Source organism: Geotrypetes seraphini, chromosome 1 (genome assembly GCF_902459505.1).
Source record: "Geotrypetes seraphini chromosome 1, aGeoSer1.1, whole genome shotgun sequence".
NCBI classification, from domain to species: Eukaryota; Metazoa; Chordata; class Amphibia; order Gymnophiona; family Dermophiidae; genus Geotrypetes; species Geotrypetes seraphini.
This window is the reverse complement of record NC_047084.1, coordinates 350,458,358-350,480,657: the sequence shown is the minus strand read 5'-3', so window position 1 is coordinate 350,480,657 and position 22,300 is coordinate 350,458,358. Positions and strand designations below refer to the sequence as shown.

The 22,300-nt window shown below is 44.7% G+C and overlaps 1 protein-coding gene across 4 annotated transcripts in view; it reads left to right on the top strand.

Annotated features, from left to right (window-relative positions):
- The window catches only part of ANTXR2 (ANTXR cell adhesion molecule 2), a 425,705-nt gene that overhangs the window by 61,481 nt on the left and 341,924 nt on the right, over positions 1–22,300 (top strand). For all 4 annotated transcript variants that reach the window (XM_033963685.1, XM_033963677.1, XM_033963667.1 and 1 more), the window contains exons 4-7: positions 7,622–7,703; positions 13,596–13,703; positions 13,839–13,907; positions 19,245–19,325. In XM_033963685.1, coding sequence (XP_033819576.1) covers positions 7,622–7,703; positions 13,596–13,703; positions 13,839–13,907; positions 19,245–19,325 — 340 coding nt within the window. The remainder of the gene's footprint in view (positions 1–7,621; positions 7,704–13,595; positions 13,704–13,838; positions 13,908–19,244; positions 19,326–22,300) is intronic.

Below are 22,300 nucleotides of genomic sequence, written 5' to 3'. Positions count from 1 at the left end.
CTCAGGATTTCACCAAAAGAAACAGGTACGAAAAAGTATCAAACACTTCCCACCTTTTCAGCTTGTGTCCATGACTTCTAGCCTCTCACTAGGCTCACTGGACAAACCAATATCCATAGGTTCACAACTTTCAAATTGCTTCTCAATGGTGGGTTCAGACTCTTCTGAAAGGTCCACCATCTCCCACTCTTCCCCCAAGTCATTAGCATTCAGCCGGGGAGAGAAATCATGCTGCCTCTCTAGATCACGCTCCCAGTTTCTCTGCTCCTTCCCCTCTCTTGGTCTCGGCTGCCTTGTTTTAACAGGCTCCAAGCCGCCCCTCCCTGAAGAGGGGGAAGAGGGAAATCTCCCTCTGCAGCTGTGTCTGCTTAACTGACAGCTTCCTGCCAGTTCTCTGGCTTTCTGGGAGATGTAGTTCCCTGGTTCTTGAGGTCTTATGTGAGCTGACAGTAAGTTTGCTAGAATAACCTGCCACTGGCCTGGACTCTCCCTGGCAGACACTGTCTGGCTCATCAAAGTTAGTACAAGGGAAGTCAGCACTTTCATAATCAGCAGAGCCAACCTGGTCAGCTCTCCTGCATAGGGGTTTACTGCTCTTTCTAGGTAAACCTGAGACAAAGCTAGCAGGAGAGCTAGATTGTCACACTGTGCAGCTGCGCACCTTTTAGCAGGAGGCCATGCAACCGCGCAGCCTGAGGAGTCTGGACCAGCACTCCTCTGGTATCATTCTTCCATCTTGTGCCACCGCTGCTGATTTCCCGAAGGACCAGATTCTCAAAACTTAAGGTTGCCTTTAGTGCAGTTGCTAGACTGGATCCAGCCAGTTTAGCTTGCATGCATTTTAGCGGCGGATTATCAAAACGGCTTATTGCGGTCTTTTGCGAACTTTCTAGCAGTCTCCGACACTGCCATGCAAATGGGCTCTTCAATATTTAAATGAGCACTCTAATGGATTCTCCAAGAGGGGTGTTGGCGACAAAAAAATCAGCGACTGGTTCAGGTTGCTGGTACAGTGCCAGTACTGTGAAAAGTGCATTCCGTGGTATGTGTTTTGACTGTGGCTAATGAAACAAAATAAAAATTACATGATTCACATAAATTATAGACTTCTTTTTTTTTAGGGGAAGTGGTAAAAGCATGCTTCTTGAGAGTGTGTATTATAGCTGTGTCTTATGAATTATAGTAGTTTTTGTGGGAGAAAAGGTATGTCTTAGTGCTTGTTAAAAGCCAAGATTGCATCTCCCCTCCCATTGCCAAGCAACACCCCCTCTGCAGCAGGAGAGATGCTCACTCTCTCCCACCCGTACTTCCGATGACCCCTGCCCTCTCCCCCTTACCTTACTTAGATGGCTGGCCAGAGGGATACCTACTTCCTCTGGCCAGCAGGCCCGCCTCTTCAAAATGGCAGGCCATCCCCTCCCTGGTGCATTGGGGAGATGCCTGAGGCTTTGATTGGCTCAGGTTGTTTAAGGCCCCTTCTATGGGTGGGGTCTTAGGCATCTGGGCCAATCAGAGCCAGGCTCCTCCCTGGTGAATCTGGGGAGGGGCCTGAGGCTCTGATTGGCCCAGGTTGTTTAAGGCCCCTCCTATGGCCCATTGGAGGGGCCTAAAAATAACCTGGGCCAATCAGAGCTTCAGGCCCCTCCCCAGTGCACTGGGGAGGGGCTAGCCTGCCATTTTGAAGAGGTGGGCCTGCTGGCCGGAGGGAGTAGGCATTCCTCCAGCCAGTTATCTAAGTAAGCTAGATTGTAGCTAGATTGAAAGGAGACATTCAAAGTTTTTATTTGTTTAAGCTGTTAATATTACCAGTATGCACATACGGCCCTAGAAGAAACACACAAGTTTAGGAATCTAGCTTTGTTCAGGTTTGCAAGTATTAAAGCTTGGGGAGAGGAAACACATCCAGTCAGCAGTTATGACTCGCACCCAAGCAGCACACCTAAAAACTGTGCCCATTGTTTAGAAAATTGCATGCTTCTCTTCCATCCTGCGAGGCTCCTCCTGCAGAACTGTGGTTGTTCCTTGCCTTTGCTTTTACACAGTAGGGGGGAAAAAAAAGGCTTTTTTTTGAATATTTTGATTTGTCGGCTTCTACAATAAACAGAAAGGTGTGAAGAGAGCTCTATGTAGCTGTGAGAGGAAGGCAGGGTATGGATGGCTAGATAAATGAGCCTGACTTGAAAGGTGTGGGTATTACGCAGCAGCACCTAACCTTGAAATGAAAAGATGGTCCAGGCCAAGCTTAAGGGCAGAGTGTGGCTTGTGTTGTGTTGTGTTGTGCGAGTGTGCAATTTTTCAGTTTGACGGAAGGTACTTGACAGCTTCTGAAGAGCTAGAATTCAACCGGTGGCATGAGAGCTATTTTTAAGATATGACATCTGTTTCGGAAAACAGGAAGTGCAGAAATGTTTCATGTAGTTATCTTTAAAACTTGCCATGGAAACAAGAATTTAGGGTTACTTGTTGCTGCTTAGTGTTCATAAGCAGTTTGCTCACATGAGGGGGTAATTGTATAAAGCCGGTGCTAACATACACCGATTACACGCATAAATGATTATTCTGGTATATAGATGGACATACACACGGAAATGCCACTGTTTGGCTCGGTAGGATCCCTAGGGAGACAAAGCTTAAGCTTTCTCCCTAACCGGCTTGCTGGTCTGAATGCCACTGCTGGCTTATCTACCTTAGGGGCGTGCCCTGTTCTAGGTGAGTCAGCAGAAGCCCAGGGACCTCTAGAGCTCCCCCGGTGGTGACTTACACACAATTCACCCATTTCATCCTCAGCCAGATATGCTTCTCGTGCTAATCTGTAACTATGGGACCTAGGGCTCCTTCTACAAAGGTGCACTAGTGTTTTTAGTGCGCGCACAGGATTAGTGCGCACTAGCCAAAAAATTACCACCTGCGTAAAAGGAGGTGGTAGCGGTTAGCGTGTGCGGCATTTGTCTATTACTAGGCCCTCTCTTTTAGGTGCTCCAGTGCTAATCACGGAGCTCCTGTTTTATAATGGTATCTAGGCTAGTGCTGCCTGATTTAGGGAAAAATGTTTTGATTCAATTCAATTCAGTTTGACCTATTGAATAGATATATCGATTTGATTCAATTAGATTCCCTTTTCCCGCCCAATAGGGGATTTTTCTTCAAACGTCCTGGCAGATTTATTTTGTAGTCTCTTTTCACTCACCCCAGCCTAGGGTTACCAGATGTCCGGATTGCTTCTTTTGAGGACATATCTGGGGGTCTGGATGGCTTTTCAAAACCCGGCACTTTGGGTTTTGAAAAGCCTCTACAAATCGCGTCGAGCAGGGAAGAAATCCGCACATGCATGGATTTCCTCCCTGCTGAACAAGAGCAGGCAGCGGAGGGCGGGGCTAAGGTGGAAATGGAGATGGAGTTAAGGGGTCTGGATTTTCTGATTGGAAATTCTGGCAACCCTACCTCAGCCCCTTTTACCCTCTCCAGCCCCATGCCAGAGATGTTGTGTAAACAAAATAAACAAAAAAGACTTTTCTTCTCTCTGTTAGGTCCTAGTTCACGCTCGCTGTCTAACACCAGCTCTGGTAGGATTTCAAATCTGACATATTGTAATCATAAAATAGAAAATAAAATTATTTTTTCTACCTTTTGTTTGGTCATTTTATTATTCAAATGATGTTGGTCCCAGGCTCTGGTTTCTGTTTGTCTACTGTTAACTCAGTCGCCAGGGTCTCTTGCCCATTTGACATTTTCGTCTTTCTCTGTGCTCACCATCCTCCATCTCTATACCTTCACTTCCACTGCCATATCCAATATTTCTGTTTCTTTCCCACAGTCTACCATCTCTCTCTCTCCCCCTTCCTTGTGCCCTAGGTCAAACCTCTCTATTCCCCTCCATGCAGCATCTCTCCCTTCCTCCCCTCCATTATCATGTGCACCATTTCTTTCTTCCCATGCATCATCTCTCCCTGCCCTCTACCCTATGCCAAGTTTTCAAGGTTTCAAGTTTATTTAAAATATTTGATTTGATCGCAAAATCTAAATTCAATGCAATTTACATTTAGTTAAAAATTAGGTTAAAATAAAAAATGAAAAAAACCCAGGACAATTAGTACTAATTTTAATAAAATAATATGTTTGAAAAAGGGAGGCAAAAAAAGAGGATTAAATATAATTCAAAAACAAAAAGGGATAGGTAATGAAACAAGAGGTTGGGGAAGGTTACCCGCTTCAGGGGGGGGGGGCAGGCCTTCGAGGAGCAGGCCTTCAGGAGAAGCTGGGGGAATATGCAGGCCTTCGGGGGGTGGCAGGCCTTCAGGGGAAGCTGGGGGAACATTCAGGCCTTCAGGGGTGGGGGTGGGGTAGGGGCAGGCCTTCTGGGGAGGATGGTCCTGGTGTCGAAGTACAGGGAGGGAGGGAAGAGGGGGTTCAAAGAGATGTGCATATAAGGGGGGGGGGTAAATAATGGTTCTAAAAATAGAGGAGAGGGAGAGAGATGGTGGACAATGGGATTTAGGGAAGGAAGGAACAGAAAGGGAGAGAAGTTAGACACAAGGGATGGTGTGAAGGGGGGTGGGGGATAGAGATACTGGATTGGAGGGTAGTTGGGAAGAGAAAGGGAGAGCTGGTGGACCCTGAGGTGGTGGGGAAGGAGGGAGAGATGCTGGATGAAGGGTAATTGAGAAAAGGAAAGATGGTGGATCTTTGGATGGTGGGGTCCATCGCTGCAACTGCGGGAGGATGGAGATGAAAAGAAGGAAAGATGATAGACCTCTGGGGGAGGGGAGGGAAACGGAAGGGGAGGACAGAGATGGAAGATGGATGGATAGCACGGAGAAAGAAGGAGACCCTGATCAGAAGACAACCAGAGCCTGGGGGCCAACATGATTTGAATAATGACCAGCCAACAAAAGGTAGAAAAAATTATTATATTTTCTGTTTTGTGATTACAATATGTCAGATTTGAAATGTGTATCCTGCCAGAGCTGGTGTTAGACCGCGAACGTGAGCTAGGATTTAACAGAGAGAGGAAAAGTCTTTTTTGTTTATTTTGTTTACACCACAGTGCCAGTGTGGGTAGGAGAGGGCAAAGGGGGTGAAGAAGCTATAAAATAAAACCACCAGGATGTTTGATAAAAACAAACAAACACCCAATTGTGCAGGAAAATCGAATTGAAAAATCGATTAAGTAGGCTGAATTGAATCAAATCGACTTTTTTTTCCCTCAAATCGGGCTGCACTAGTATGCAGTAATCTTAATATGCCACTTGGGTAATGCAGGAATGCTTACTCTCCATCCATGACATTTCCTCTCAAAACGAGCATGTAGCACCTGAAAACAGGGAAATTACTGCACAATACTTTAATAATGCACTCTAGTAAAATGGCACCTAAATGATTTATACCACGCTCACATTGGCTCCCAATGCAAGTGAGAATACACTTCAAATTTTACTGCCTACTATTTAAAGCAGTAAACGGAGACAGCCCAGCGTATTAGAACAATCGACTAGTTCAATCCACCTCAACCAGACACAGGAGAACCCACACACCGTTCACACACCCTCCAACCAAAAACGTCAAAAGAAAAAAAGTGTACGACAACCTCCTAGCCACTTGAGCTGCAACACTCGACCCACAACTCTACATCCTGTTGACCACGACCACAGACTACAAAACCTTCAAAAAAGAAATAAAAACCCTTCTATTCAAAAAACACATTAAACCAAACTAACACAATCAGAAATGTCCCAAGCATCACCTGCAACTACTACCTCCAATATCTTGACAACTCAGATGTAATCCTTAGCAACTCAAAGAAATGTACAAACTACTCCCTAAATACTTCTAATCTCTGGACAATCCAATTGAAATCCGCCTTGAACCGCAAGGTAATGGCGGAATAGAAATCCGTAATGTAATGTAATTTATAATTGGGGTTCTCTTCAGGCTGAGCTGTTGCTGGCTTCTCTGTCATGGCAAGGGCTTTAATTCAAACAGTCACACATGTCTGACGTGGCTATGTTTCACCCGAAGGCTATGTCGGAGGCAAAAACCAGAGAGGTAAAAGTAAAAAGCATTCTTCTTTCTCTCTGTTGTTACTCTAGAGCAGGCGTCTCCAAAGTACGGCCCTTGGGCCACATCTGACCCGCGATATGATTTTATCCGGCCCGTGGAAGAATTGTGCAGAAATGCGCCAATTGGACTAATTTTCCAATGAGAATCCGCAAAAACAAAACAAAACACGGGGTGTTGATAGATTTCGAATGCATTAATTAAAATTGTGTTCAAAATATATCGATATTCCATATTATATTAATATTATTCACAACTTTATTTAAAACTGAATCGTAATTGTATATTTTGCGGTATTTCTTCGTACTTGTTCAGCCTCGATCGACATTGTCAATTGGTGGCGTTGTATTTAACTCTGGCGCTGTGACTAATCTTTAATCTTTAAATTGAATCTGGAAGTTCGTTACTAGTTGTTACGGTTAATTGTCCATAAGAATACTTGCAGTGGTGCAGTGTGACACTCAGTTTATAATTGCATAAATTTATATTTAATGGTGCGTATTCACTTATTCACATATTTGCTTGTATGAAGTTCTCGTGATTTTAATAATTTCATAATTATTTATAATCTCTTATGGTTTTAAAAAGGTTGGGAAAAAGAAAAGACAGTTTCATCATTCACATTAATGGTTTTCTTATAATTTGTGATGAAAATACGAGAATTTGCTGATATTGTTTGTCATTGTAAATATATGATAATTCAATCTCACATACTCTGTAATTCGTTTCCGCTTTCAAAAAATTTATCTTTTTTTTTACTACGGCCCGCTGAAAAGTGCTGAAGTACCCAGTGTGGCCATCATGGTGAAAAGTTTGGAGACCCACCCTGCTTTAGAGAGAAGCATGCTTTGGGGTTTCACCTCTTTAGTTTTTGCCTCTGATGCAGCCTTCAGGTGAAACGTGGCCGTATGAGGCACGTGTGATTGTTTGAATTAAAGTCCTTGCCGTGAGGTTATATAGTGGTTGGTCTGCTGTTTTATCGGCTCTGCTTGCATCGCAGATCTTCTGTGTTCCCTTGTTTGGTACCACCCACTTTCATTTTGCCTTGTCATTGAGTGTAATTACCATGCTACAGATTTCAACTATTACATTTCCTCTTTCTCTGACACCAGCACATGTTAGATATTGTCTGCCTGATATTCAGTGCTATTTAAATGGCTCCTGGCCGGTTAAATGGTGTTAAGCAGGCTAACCGCAGATATTCAGTGGGAGATATCTGGCTATCTCCGTTGAATATTCACAGTTAGTTACTAGGTATTCATCTGCTGACCATTTATCGGCTTAACCATCTACATCAAAAGTGGTCCAACATTGAATTTTCAGGTTCGCTTCCTCCTGTGGTCTGAATATTGGCCCGTGTGGTAAAAGGTTCTTCAGTGTGATTTCAATATTAAATCTTCAAGGGGTGAATTTTCAGCTGTGAAGTTGAAACATAGAGTATATTTTAACGGCATGGCTCATCATTGTTAGAACAGGAAATCCTATGAGCTCCATGTGCTTATCGGTGCTTTTCAAGTAGAAGTTATTCACCAGACAATCCTTTGTTTTCTGTTTTGATTACCCCCAGGGCAAAAATCACGAAGGGCCTTAACGACTTAAGCAGTGAGAAACCAGTCGGAGATACGTACATGCACGAAGGCCTAAAACTAGTAAGTTGCACCTGTTCTATTTGCTTAAAATAAATACTGTTTCTAATATTATTTTTGGACAGGATGCTTTGGAGTCATTTTTAGTGTGCCTGAATGAATGCCTGCTTCCTTTAAGTCTCACTGGCTTCATTATTTAATTTATTGCTGATTTTATTTCCCTGTCATTTTATTGTGTAAGAAGGTCCATCGGATCTTTCATAGTGCTATATCTAAGACTTTTTAAGCTTGTTAGCCATCATCCCCAAAGATCTATTAATGGTGCTCAAAACTGCTTGTGCAAATTTAGGCCTGTGCTCAGTTTATGCACACAGTTTGAGTAATGAGACAATTGCAGACGGATTCTGTAACCGGTGCCCATGTTGGCGGCAGCCGATCACTTGACAGCGCCGGTTACAGAATCGCGCCTAATCAGCCAAGACAAGCGACTGAAATGTAGGCCTGGAAAACCCTGGTCTTAATTTCAGCCACTTATCTTTGCCGCTAGACCACAGCAGCCTTATAAGCTGATCACAGCAGGGGAATTTATCCTCAATCAGCTGAGCTGGCAGGGCTCCCTGAAGCCGCAGCTTCAGGGAGTCCTGATGGCTCAGCTGATCGGGGGGGAGGGGGAAGGAATTCCCCTGCCACAATCAGCTGAGATGGCTGAGGCAGTCAGAGGATCCCCCCTATTGCTCCCTCCTGCCACGTGAACCCCTGCCACCCCCCAACCATGATAGGCAGGAGAGTTCCCCGCTCCTTCTTGCCACCTGCCACCCCCCCCAACTGTGATAGGAAGGAGGGATGCCCACTCCTTCTTGCCACTGACCACCTGAACCTCTGACACTCTCCCCAATCACCGACACCCCCGAACTTGCCACCCTGAAACCCCCCAAACCCCAATACCCCACCTCGGTACCCCTAAGCCCACCTCGATCTCCCCGTACCTTTCTTAGGCTGGCCTGATGGATGTCTACTAGAATCCGTGCCAATTGAAATCTTAGGCCCCTCCCATTATATCCCAGGATAGGAAGGAGACCTAAGGCCTTGATTGGCCCGGGTGCCTAAGGTCCCTCCTATGGGTGGATCTGTCATGAGCTGTTTGGGGAGGATGGGATAGAAAACTAATAACATAAATAAAATATATTTTATGTTTAAATGATTTTTATTATTCCAGCAGTAAGAAGCAAATACAAACAGTTGTACCATTCAGGAAATAACATTTTCAACAATATAATCAGTTCCCCTCCCATCCCCCCCTCCCCTCCCCTCCCCAAGAATCCATGGCCAGTCCAACAGCTGAGAGTGGGAATAAAATCTTAAAGATTCAAAAGTCTACTGCGAGCACGCGGTGTGAGGTCCTGCCAGAAGTGCTCCCACACCTGACAAAATTTGCGACCCGGGCCAAGAGTCAAGTCTTCCACCATGCGTCTCTCCAGTGTTGCGTGCACTATCATTAGGGATCTCCATTGTGCATATGACGGGGGATCACGGGAGAGCCAGTTGGTGAGGATGGCTTTTTTTCCCATCAAAAGGGCTCTGGAGATAAATGCTGACATTCCCCTGGGTTTGGGCGAGGCTATATTATAAAATCCAAATAACGCCCTCGGTTGCGGAAGCCATCGCCTTCCCCAAAGTGATGTGGTATATAGGCCAAGATGTCTCCAAAACTGTTGGATTGCGGGGCAGGCCCAAAACATGTGACTCAAAGTTGCGTGAGCCTGATTGCATTTCGGGCAAGAATGCGACGCAGTAATCCCCATCCGGGCTGCACGTTCCGGTGGAATGTAAAGTCTAAGAACAATTTTCAATTGCATTTCCCAGTGAATAATATTGGGTGACACCTTCTGAATGTTCTTCAGGACCCGTTGTAACTGTTGAGCAGTCAACTGGCAATGCAAGTCCTCAGCCCACGCTGTCGCTAATATATCCAGATTCGTACTTGGTTGGCAATCCCGGATCCCCACAATATGAAATCGTAGAGGAATCCTCTGTTGGGCTGAAAGGCTGAAGAGTTCCAAAAGCGCCTCCCTGCAGACTTCAGTAAGGGCAGCCACTGGGAGGGACTGAACATAGTGACAGATCTGGTAATAGGCGAAGAGATCATTAGCCTGTAGGTCAAAAGTTCGTTGCAGCTCGGCAAATGGGGCCAGGCACCCCTCCTCCGAAAACAGGTGAAAAAGATATTGTAGACCTTGTGCTTGTCACCTAAGAAAGGTGGCATTTTGCATGCCCGGCTGAAAAGCTCCATTGCCGTGTATAGGTAAATATAAAGACACCCTAGAAGACAATTTGGCTGCTTTACAGACCCATCTCCATGTCCTTCTGGCCAGCGTAAAAATGGGGTAGTGAGACACCAAAGGACGCATCCTCGGATCCGCCACATGTAGAAAATAGCTCACATGGAACGGAGCCAGCAAAGATAACTCCAGTGGTGTAGCAGAAAAATCAGATGTTCCTCTAAACCAATCATTAATATGTCTCATCTGACAAGCCATAGCATACCAACGTACATTTAATAAACCATAGCCCCCCTCTATCCCTGGGCAGACACATCCGTAGCAAGGACATACGTGGTCGCTTACGTTGTAGCTCTTTCGTTAAACGAATGTTATGGGCATGGGACAGCAGCAGAGTAAAACCTGAAAGCGATATAACCATTTGGGAAAGAGCTCCATATTAAAAAGGGCTACCTGGCCCGCCACCGATAAGGGAAAAGTGGACCAATTCTGTAGATGTTGTGAGGTGTCTTGAAGCAATGGGGTGATATTGCTGGAGTACAGGGTCGTAAGGTCTCGGGGGATCTGTACCCCCAAATAGTGAATTGAAGTCTGAGCCCATGTAAATGGGAAATGGCCACTCCATGTCTGTTGTAGTGTCATGGGGCTAGCTAGGGCCATAGATTTCTGGTAGTTCAACGTAAATCCCGAATAAAATTTGAATTCGTCAAGCGCTTGCTATAAATATCGAACAGAGTGAGCGGGGTCAGTTAGCAAAAATAATAGGTCAGGGGTGTCCAATGTCGGTCCTCGAGGGCCGCAGTCCAGTCGGATTTTCAGGATTTCCCCAATGAATATACATGAGGTCTATTTGCATGCACTGCTTTCATTGTATGCTAATAGATCTCATGCATATTCATTGGGGAAATCCTGAAAACCCGACTGGATTGCGGCCCTCGAGGACCGACATTGGACACCCCTATAATAGGTCATCTTTAAAGGCCAACACTTTGAGTGAATGAGTCCCGAAGTCCACACCCGCTATGTCGGGGTCCTGAGACACTGTGCGAAGAAAGGGTTCGAGGTACAATAGAAATAAGAGGGGTGACAGGGGACAGCCCTGTCGAGTTATAAAATATATTTTAAAATATTCCCTCTCCTCCATGCAGTCTCCCTCCCTTTTACAAAACTTTAGCATAGTTTTAGCGCTGTCTGCGGTGGTAACAGCTCCGACGATTATAGAGTTCCGATTGGAGCTGTTACTGCCAAGGCTGGCACTAAAAACTGTGCTACAGTTTTGCAAAAGGGGGGTTTTGTGAACTATTAGACTACTTTTTTTTTGTCCTTCTGCCCCTTATGAATTATTTTCAGAATATCTTGGTGCTAACTTATGAAAAAGGGAAAAATAATGTTAAAACTGTTGTGCAACATTGTGATTTTTAATGTTCAAATAAGTAGCAGATGTGAAATGAAGTGGGAAGTTCACTTTAGGCTAGTACAGGGGTGGGCAATTCCGGTCCTCGAGAGCCGGAGCCAGGTCAGGTTTTCAGGATAGCCACAATGAATATGTAAGAGATGGATACCGCCTTCTTGAGATGCAAATCTATCTCATGCATATTTATTGTGGATATCCTGAAAACCTGACCTGGCTCTGGCTCTCGAGGACCGGAATTGCCTACCCCTGGGTTAGTAAAAGGTAATATTTAGGGCTCCTTTTACAAAGGTGAATTAGGGCTTTAACGCATGGAATAGTGCGCACTGGACATTAATACCAGCATTGAGCTGATGTTAGTTCTAGAAGCGTAGTGCGGGTTTAGCGCGCGCAAAAAACGCTAGCGCACCTTAGTAAAAGGAGCCCTTAGTGTGAGTCCGAATTATTTTTATCGTTAGAGAGCAGATATATCACCTTTCTGTAGCACAACCAAAGCAGTTTACATTACCATTCTGAAAACCGAAGTATACCTGGTCCCAAGGATTTCGGATAAAGGGTGGTGTGCCTGTTCTTTTCTCTATACCTTGTGGGCTCACAATCCTAAGTTTTGTGCCTGGAGTGATAGAGATTAGAGAATGACACGGAGAAAAATTCTGTCCCCGTCACCGTCCAGTCCCTGGACCACCATCCTCTGCACTGCTCCGTCCCCGCTGTCCCTTTCACCGCCCCGTCCCCGTCTCTGCCGTCCCCTTCACCACCCCGTCACCGCCCCGCTGTCTCTTTCACCGCCCCGGCCCTGTTCCCATCTTCAGCGTCTTCTCCTCTCCATCCCCCACCCCCAGCACCCTTCACTCGGTCCAGCAGCTCCCTCCCGCTGGCCAGCCATGCATTTCCCTCCTTTTCCCTTACCTTTTCTTCTTAAAATGGCAATTTCTATAAGGCTACGAGCTGTATTACAGCCGGAGCCTTGAAATTGCGTCGGATTGGCTGCTAGAAGTCTCCTCCGATGCAACCGGAAACAGGAAGTTGCGTCAGGGGAGACTTTTACCAGCAGGCAATGCAACGCGACTTCAAGGCTCCGGCTGTAATACAGCTCGTAGCCTTATAGAAATCGCCATTTTAAGAAGAAAAGGTAAGGGAAAAGGAGGGAGGGGATACATGGACGGCCGGCGGGAGAGATTGGGCTGCCGGTTCGAACGCTTGGTCACCACGCATTCAAGATTGTTCACCGCCCCATGCTACCATTCACCGTTCCATGCTACCATTCCTCGAACTTGCAGTGATCATTTTTTTTTGGTCATCTTTTTGGCGGGTTACCCGCGGCTAAACGTGGCTAGCCGTGGGTAACCGCCACCGTGTCATTCTCTAATAGAGAGTTAAGTGACTTCCCTGGGGTCACAAGGAGCTATTGTGGAAATCAGAACTGGTTTCCCTGGTTCTTAGCACACTGCACTAACCGTTAGACTACAACATATCTCTACACCCTTATGCCCGTGTCTGGTGAGGTTATCTGTCTGACTGCTTATTTGTCCACAGTGAAAAGTATTGTTTCTGCTTTCATTTATATACACATTATTTATCTGGATAATAACCTAATATGGCTGTTATTCAGATAGGGGCTGATATGCAGACCATGGTCAGTGGCGAGCCCAGATATTCAATGCCAGACCATTTCTGGTGACCGACATTGAATATCCCCCTTTTTTGGAGGGGGCACTATTAATTTAACTGGCCAAGTCAGTATTCAGTGCTGGCTGGTTAATAGTGGTCAAAGATGGGCCTGCTATTTATATGGCCTGATTTAGCTGCTAAGCCTAGCTAGCCAGCGCTTTAATATTTGTGGCTAGCCATCTAATTTGCGCATCATAGATGACTAGTAACTAGCCACTAACCATGAATATTTAGCAGAGATAACTGGCTAACTCCTGCTGAATATTGGTGCTTAGCTGGCCAAACTCTATTTATTAAGTGGTCAGGAGCTGTTTTTGGCCAGTTAAATAGTGCTGAATATCAGAGTGGACAATTTTTGGCCTTTTGTCTGGCACACCCTTTATCCTGTCCCACTTCATACTCATAGGTTTTGGCCTCTATGAGTTCAGAGGGGCAGGAATATTAAAGTAAAGCATGGGATGAGGGACCAATAGCTTGTGGCCTTATTTTGCATTTGTTTTGTCGGAAGCAAGATTTCATATTCCATTGTAAAATAACTTATTGAGTAAACCTTCCGTTGCAGTTTTAAGCTGAGTAAGTAACCTTATCTTTCAGGCAAATGAACAAATTGAGAGGGCAGGAGGCAAAAGGACTTCCAGCATAATAATTGCTCTTACAGACGGGAAGTTGGAGGGTCTGGTGCCAGCCTATGCAGAAAAGGAGGTACGTTTTGAGCTGCGACTGCTCGCATTATGTTCTGAAGTCTCTCTAACTGCTTGATTAAGTACTATGTGTGCATGTGAAAGAGCCTTCTATAGGATTAACACTTTTTTTTTTGTCTTGTCTTTATTGGGATAGGCTGAACAAGCCCGAAGTTTGGGGGCTCGAGTTTATTGCGTTGGCGTTCTTGATTATAAATTAGAACAGGTAAGCGTTATTGACTTGGAGACTTAATTCAGGAATTCCTGAATTCCTGGAATTCAGGAAGCGCCTAAAAACATACCTATTTCTGAAGTACCTAGACAACTGACCCGCACACCACTCTCAACAATGATTTTCTTGACCTTTTTCTCACTCTCTTCAGGTCACTCATTTTGTACCTCTTGTAATCTTTTGTAAACCGCATAGAACTTCACGGTATTGCGGTATATAAATTGTTATTATTATTATGGTTTGAATTGCCGCATTGGTGTGCATAGTTTTTGCAAATTGTATTCTTTCTGTGTTTTAAATCAGCCCCCTCAGTTTTTCCAGCAAATGAGACTATTACTAGCCCGGGCAGAAGGGGAACCAGGCCTTTCTGCTAGACCACCAGCTTTTTGCCACCTGTTTAGGACCTCTTTCGTTCTCCCAGCTAATTTTATAACAGGATAGCTGGTTTAAGAGGCTATATAGATGCTTTTATAAGTGTTATTTTATAAGGCTATACATACTGTAAGTGCCTATGTATCTTTATAAAATCCTAGCAGAAATAACACCGACTTTTATAATTTCTATAACACTGCTAGATGTACGCAGCACTGTTCATTAAACATGTAAGAGGCAATCCATGTTTAATAGAGCTTACAATCTAATTTAAACAAATAAGGGTTAGGGAATTTCTCAGAGGGAATGATAAAACAGACATGGACCCATCACAGGCCTCTCCCTGGGTCTACCTTAAGCCCTGCTGGCCCAGTGGTGAGCCAGAGCCAGATTTTCCTATGCTCCTGCCCCATGCAGTCTAACTACTCAAAATGGCTGACTCGAGTTCCCACACTAACCTTATGAGACTGCAGCAGATTTGGTTTATATTCGAGTCAACCTTTTTTCTAGGGAAAAAGATTACCTCAGTTTATATCCAGATGGGTTTATATTCAAGTATATACAGTACTTCAAACATCATTGTGACCATTGCACCTTCACTGGAATCATTATGGCCAGCATTTTGACATCACAGAGCTTAGGCTCTGGCAAATACCATCCTCCTCTTAGCCCCAGAAATATTATCAAATTATTCTAATTCACTGGGGTCAGCATTAGAGAGACCTAGTTTATCCATTCCATAAAGGGTGTTGTTTTTTCCCAAACAAAAAGCAGGAATATATTACTATAGGAGCTATTATACTGTGATTTAGAGTAAGGATGGGACCATCTTTTCCCTAATATGTTATCATAACTTCTACCCATTACACCTAAATATTTCAGAACATTTAGCTCTATTAATCGGATGAAACTAAAGAAGCCATTGCCTTAACAAGGGGATTGGAAATAATGTCTCCATAACCGAAAAGTCATAACTGTTATGGGTAGTGTGCACCACAATTGGAAGAATATTGTAATGATGATGGTGGCTGATTTTAATAATAGCCATTACACAGGTAGTTTATTCTTATAGAACTCTTTAAGAATTCATCACATGCTATTGCTTCTAGAAGACTGAAAAAAGGCTGTTGTGACTTGGCAGCCGATGAACAATGGGTCGTTTTTTCAGCAGCTGCTGAATAAAGCAAGACCCCAGCCCTTACTCAAAAGTTAAACCTGATTTGAGCTGCCTAATTTATTTATGTAAATTATATGTAGAATGGCTGAATTTCACCACTTTATATATCATTTTCGTGCCTGGCCTCGTCCCTCCCCCAAGCCCTGCTTCATAAGTTGCGTGCATCGAGCATGCACTTAAAATTATGTCTGTGTTGACTTATGACGACCCTCCGGATAGTTGCCCTGAACTGTGTTCAGTCTTAAGATAGGCAGCTAATGGTTCATTAATGTCTATAACTGGAAAAGTTAAAATAAGACTCATGAGGTCAGCATTAGTGTCAACTATGTAAGTCTCTAGGGGGATGCTTATTTGTTTGAGATAGCGTAGTGAATGTCAGACATTTCCTGTATCATGTCTTTATGAAGCCAAAACATCAGGAAAATATCTGAAATTTAGCTTTTTCCCCCCTATGTCATCAATAGTGTGCACTGCTTCATAATATTGTACACTATGGTGGTAATTGTATAAGTGGGTGCATCCTTTTAGGCACTCTGATGCCGCATGCTGAGCCTTGATTCTACAACAGCATCTGTGTGCCCAGTGCTGTTCTCTCTAAACCAATGTCCTGCAAACTTTCTCGAGCCACGGCACACTAAATGTAGTGGCCGCTACTCGAGGCACCCGGAAGAGCGTGGATGTCGCAGTGATGACATCACGCGCATGTGTGACATCATCACGTTGACGTCCGTGCATGTGCAAAGGCCCTCCAGATGGGCTCTGAGCTGCCAGGGTGGGGGTGGGGGGGAAGGGCACCAGCAGGGAAGAGGGTCAGAGAGAAGGAGAGGCGCTAGCTGATTACCTACAAGATGTGCCTCTCCTCCTCCTCCTCAGTGGTGCCTCTCCTCCTCCTCAGTGTGTCACGGCACACCTGAAATCTCAGGAGGTACACAGTTTGGGATGCACTGTTCTAAACTGAGTGTGAGTCCTCCACCTATAGTCCTGCCAGTGGGTGGTGCTATTTTACTGTCACATGTTCAGTGGTTAGGGACAGACAAGCTGTGCAGGACTCTAGGGAACCTGCCTGTCTCTAGCAACTGAAAACACAATATTGAAGCAGCACCCCCCACTGGCAGCAATGCAGTTGGAGGATTCCTTAGAGGGTGCCCAGATACTGTTATAGAAATCTAGCATAGCCCATCATTGACATGCCTACATGCATATATTGCAAGGGCACACTTAATCTATAGCATTTGGGAAATTGCACACATAACTAGAAGTCTGCTGCTATGCATCCCATGCTCTGTCCATGTGGAAGTTCCCCCTTGCAAGTATTAGAGTTACCAGACGTCAGGGAAAACCTGGATATGTCCTCTTTCTAGAGGACTATCCAGGTTCCTGGACGTATTTTCCAAAACCTGGAAGTTTGTCCGGGTTTTAGAAAGCCTCGATAAGCATCTGGAGGGTCTCTGAGCATGTGCGGATGATGTCACACACTTCTGCGCATGTTCAAGGCACGCCAGAGCTTGTCGGGGAAGAAGACGAGCCTTTGAAGGGGTGGAAAAGGGCTGGACTTGAGGCAGAATGGGGCAGGATTGGAGACGGAGCAAGGCAGGGATGGGCGGAATGGGACAGGGCCATGCGTCTGGGTTTGTGAGGCCCCAAATATGGTAACCCTAGCAACTATGCATTAAAGCGCTTAGGAATAGTGTTTGGGAAACTTATGTACATAAGTTCTAATTTTCTCTGCATTCATGCTCCCAAAGCCTGGTTGTAGAATTGCCTTTCACATCTCAATGGGGGAGGTGTGGCCTAGTGTATAGAGTTGCTGCCTCAGCACCCTGGGGCTGTGAGTCTGATCTAAACCTTCTCCCTGTGTCTCTGGGCAAATCACTTAACCCTCCATTCCACCAGGTGCCACAGTTCGATTGTGAACCTGCTGGGACAGATAGGGAAAATACTTAAGAGTACCTGGTTACTATTCAGTGTATTATAAACCACTTTTGGATGAATCTGTTTATTGATGGGTGCTCTATTTAAGGAACAGCATACATTAGTGGCAACATTATGCTTGAAACAACCAAAAATATTAACCTCCCCTTGCCAATAATGAAATGAAAAATCCTGCTAATGACAGGACACTAAACAAAATGAAAACTTTTGGCCTGCACACCCAGTCTTTTTAAGCTTCAGGCTCCATCTTATTAGAAAGAATTTGCAAGACATGCCATGCTGGTTACACACCAAAGGGAATGGGGATGGAAAGTGATATGCTACCATTCTGTGGTTACAATCAAGTGGGGCAACGGAAGGTTAATAACTTGCCCAGAATCACAAGGAGCTGCCGTGGGACTCTATCTCAGTTCCCCAGGTTCTCAGGCTCTTGCACTAACCACTAGGCTACTCCACCACTCCATCAAGCTTAGCATCCTATCTCTGACAGGGCCTACTTTGGATCATTGCAAAGTATCTGGCAGACCTCAAAAGATTAGATTTTTTTCATGATTCTTTTTTCCTTATTCCCAGGGATAGGTGGTGATTTTCCCAAGTTTCCCCGTCTAATAATTATGAATGAGCTTTTCCTCCAGGAACTTGTCAAATTGCCTTTTGAACTCAATATTGAATTTTTGCCTAAGGACTAGAAAGATGCCCATCTTTTTTATGATAGTTACACACAGTGGCATAGTGTGTGTGTGTGTGTGTGTATGGGGCGGGGAGGGGATGGCGGTCTGCCCCTGGCACCTTCTTGGTGGGTACACCGACACCCGTCCTCCTCCCCGAACCTCCACTACCTCGCATGCACGCCCTTTCCCTTTCCCCGTACCTCTTTAATGTTCTGGCGCAAGCAATAACCCTAAACTGCTGCTCATGCCGGCATCGGTTCTTCCTCTGATTGTACTTCCTGAATCTGAGCCTAGGAAGTGATGTCAGAGGAAGAGCCGACACTGGCGTGATCAGCAGATTGGGGTTTGCTACTCGCGCCGGGAATGTTAAAGAGGTAAGGGAGAAGGAAAGGGGCAGGAGGGGACAAGGAAGGAGCGGATGGGGGTGGGGGCGGAGAAGAGGGCAGGGGGCGGGGCATAACCACCCCAGCCATCTTTCACCATCGCTATGCCACTGGTTATACAAATCAATAAAATGAATTAGTGGAAAAGTGTGACAATGTAAAAAAAAAAAAAAATCCAGCTCCAGAAAGGGAAATGTGTTCTGCTTTTGGTATATCATTTGTAGTTCTTGTGATTCTTGTCTTTTTTTTGTTTAATTCTTTATTGATTTTCAAATTTTGACGGTGCAATACAACTATATTAAACATGAGCATTATACATAACGCACTTAAAATACACAAAATTAATACATTACCAGTCCTTTTCTCCCTCCCTTCCTCATATTACACTGCATATGCATATATTATTGCAATATTATAGATAAATACCTTTAGCAATCCCAAATACCTTCCCCTTCCCCCACCCCACCTGGATGTGTAAAGGAATTTGTAAAAAGGGAGATACCTGACATTCATTGCAATTCAACATATGCAGTCAATGGGCTCTACACCTTATGGAATATCATACTAGACCCCAAACACTCCTCATTCATTCTCTCATATTTATACGTGGACCAAATATTTGTCCACCAAAATGTGTAATTCAGTCTGTTGGAACTCTGCCAGTTACGCGTAATCATCTGGATGGCTATTCCGGTCATAATCAAGAAGAGCCGGCTTTTATATCTAACTAAAATAGATTCTTGTCTTATGAAAACGCCACTGTGAGTTTTTCCTAACTTATTTTTGTTCTCTTAAGCTTGTAAAAATTGCAGACTCAGAAGATCAAGTCTTCCCCGTTGAAGGCGGTTTCCAGGCTCTTAAAGGGATCATAAATTCAGTGAGTATTGTAGAGACATTATCAGCAGAGCTGGTGAACGTTTGGAAAATTATTTCAAGTCCTTTGCTGGCCATCTTGATTTTTCTTATGCCTAACCATGCTACATTTAATTTTCTTACTGGTTCACATTCTTCCTCTTTTATTGCTAGACAGAAAGCAACCAACACTCTGTTTGATCCTTCCTGTAGTATGCAGAGCTAGGATTTTATTGGCCAATTCATCTAATAATAATGAAACGGGTGACAGTGAAGAAAAAAACAAGTTCTATGGCAGCAGAACAAGGACAGAGAACAGTGGGTCTTGTTTACAGTCAATATTCTTATAAATTTTGCAAATTTGTCTTAATATCTGCATTGCAGAAGAGGTGGACCTTACATATATCATAGAGCGTGCTAGTTGGCCTAAGATCTGCTTGTGAAAAAAAATTCAACCAGACACATTTGTCGTGGTGCAGAATGATGGTCATGAGAGGTGTGATAAGGAGTGACACATTTCTACATGATCAGAAGAGAACAGGCACTTACTGGCACATCAGAGTTGCAAAGTTTATCTAAGCTGTGCTCCAACATTACTTTGAAACTAGCCCAAAAGCAGCCACATGTTTTACAGTGAAAAACAATCTCTTTTTTAATCAATATCTTCATTCACAGTAGTGAATCTAGCTTCTGTTTTAACCCCCCCCCCGCTTTTTATTGCTTTTACAAAACCATGCTATTGTTTTTTTTTTATCACTGATCGCGGCGGTAACAGCTCCGATGCTCATAGAATTCCTGTGAGCGTTGGAGCTGTTGCCGCTAACGTGGTTTTGTAAAAGGGGGGTGGTGGGGGATAAATTCCTAAACAGTTCCGGTTACAAGATTGTTACTTGTAAGATACTTCAGAAATGTGTTGTACTTTAAATCCTTTTTTTTTTTCTTCCATTAATAGATTTGAGTATAGTAACCTGTGCTACACCAAATAAACAAACTCCCCATTAAATGATAAGCAACTTAAGTGGGTGTGAGTACAATTTTCAAGCGAAAGAAAAAGCCTCGGGGTTCCTTTTACGAAGGCACGTTAGGGCCTTAACGTACAGAATAGAGCGCGCTAAAATGCCGCACGCGTTAGCCGCTACTGCCTCCTCTTGAGCAGGTGGTAGTTTTTCAACTAGCAGGCTGCTATAGCGCGCGCTAATCCAGTGCGTGCGCTAAAAACACTAGCGCACCTTCGCAAAAGGAGCCCTCAGTTTCAGTGGTGAGGAAAAACCACTCTACCAACCACACATCATAGGCATAAAAAAAAAACTTTTGCTATGAGAAAATTGTGTATTCAAATGAGAAAAAAACACCTAGTGTTAGATATTCAAGTATGTGCGGCCAGCCGACGATCGTTTCGTGGCCAACTGTACCACTTCTTCAGGGCCAAATAGTTGAACAAATTGAAGCGCTTTTCGTCTGCGTTCTTTGTGTTTTACTACACACTGCAATTGCTGCTTTTAGGATTTGGCCTGAATAATATAAAAATTAAATACAAAAAGGGCCAGATTCAGTAAATGATGTTCAGAGTTAATGGGCCGGAAAAATCCAGGCTAAGCACTATTATGTAAAGGATGCTCCAGGCTTGATATAGTAGCACTTAGAATGGGTTCCTGCACCCGGTTTTGGGAGTGAGGACTTGTGCCTGCTGTAATCTGATGTAAATCCTGGTGCACAAGCTGGGCGCACAACCCCGGCATCCTTTGTTGGAAAGCCTCTGACTCTTTCAGGCTAGGGTTGCCAGATTTTCCGACCGGAAAATCCGGACCTCCTAGACCTGCCCCAGGCCTGCCCAGTTCCAGCCATCCCTGCACTGTAATCCCGCCCACAGTCCCGTCATAGCCCTGTCCCCGCTGCCTGCTTTTCTCAGGCAGGGAGGAAATCCACGCAGGCGCGGATTTTTTCCCCGCCCGATGTGATTTGAGGAGGCTTTTCAGAACCTGGACAAAGTGCCGGGTTTTGAAAAGCTGGCCAGAGAAATCCGGACATCTTGTAACCCTATTTCAGGCCCCTCCCGTGGCCATTTCGTCTTTTGGGTTGTTCACCAGACACTTGGGACATGCAGCACTATAGAACAGCAAATGGGCTGCTCTGTGCTTTAATTCCAAATTAGTGTCAAGTTGGATAAGTTTCTGCTAAACTGGGACGTATGCAGGTGAGGCTGGACTTGACCTGGGGGCCGCTGCGTGAGCGGACTGCTGGGCACGATGGACCACTGGTCTGACCCAGCATCGGCAATTCTTATGTTCTTATGTAACTGATTAGTTTGCATACGGATCTAAGAATCTGTGTCCAGATTGGGGGGCAACCTTTACAGAATCCAGGGGTAAACCTACGTTTCATCACTAATCGTCATATGCCAGAAATAGAAACATAAGAATCGCCATACTGCATCAAATCAACAGTCCATCAAGCTCAGTGGTCTGTTTCCAATAGTCAAGGCTGGCTCAAGGCATGAACCAGGTGAGGTACTGGCTCACGGCACAAAATGCCTGCTTCACCTACTCCCCTGCAGTGGCCGTAACTTCCATTCCTGGATCTGGAAACCTCCCTCTCTCTCTGGCTGCTCTCTCCCCAGTCAACCTTTAAATGTGGTCGTCTTCTTTCGAGTACCAGCATCGGTTCACCTAATGATACCTGCGTTAACTCCAGCATCTTCTCTGTGCTGCACCCATGAAGAAATAGGAAGTTATTTAGAAACATAGAAATAGACGGCAGATAAGGGCCACGGCCCATCCAGTCTGCCCACCCTAATGACCCTCCCCTATCTTTCCTCTGTGAATAGATCCCACATGTTGATCCCATTTGGCCTTAAAATCAGGCACGCTGCTGGCCTCAATCACCTGAAGTGGAAGATTATTCCAGCGATCAACCACCCTCTCAGTGAAAAAGAATTTCCTGGTGTCACCGCGCAGTTTCCCGCCCCTGATTTTCCACGGATGCCCTCTTGTTGCCGTGGGA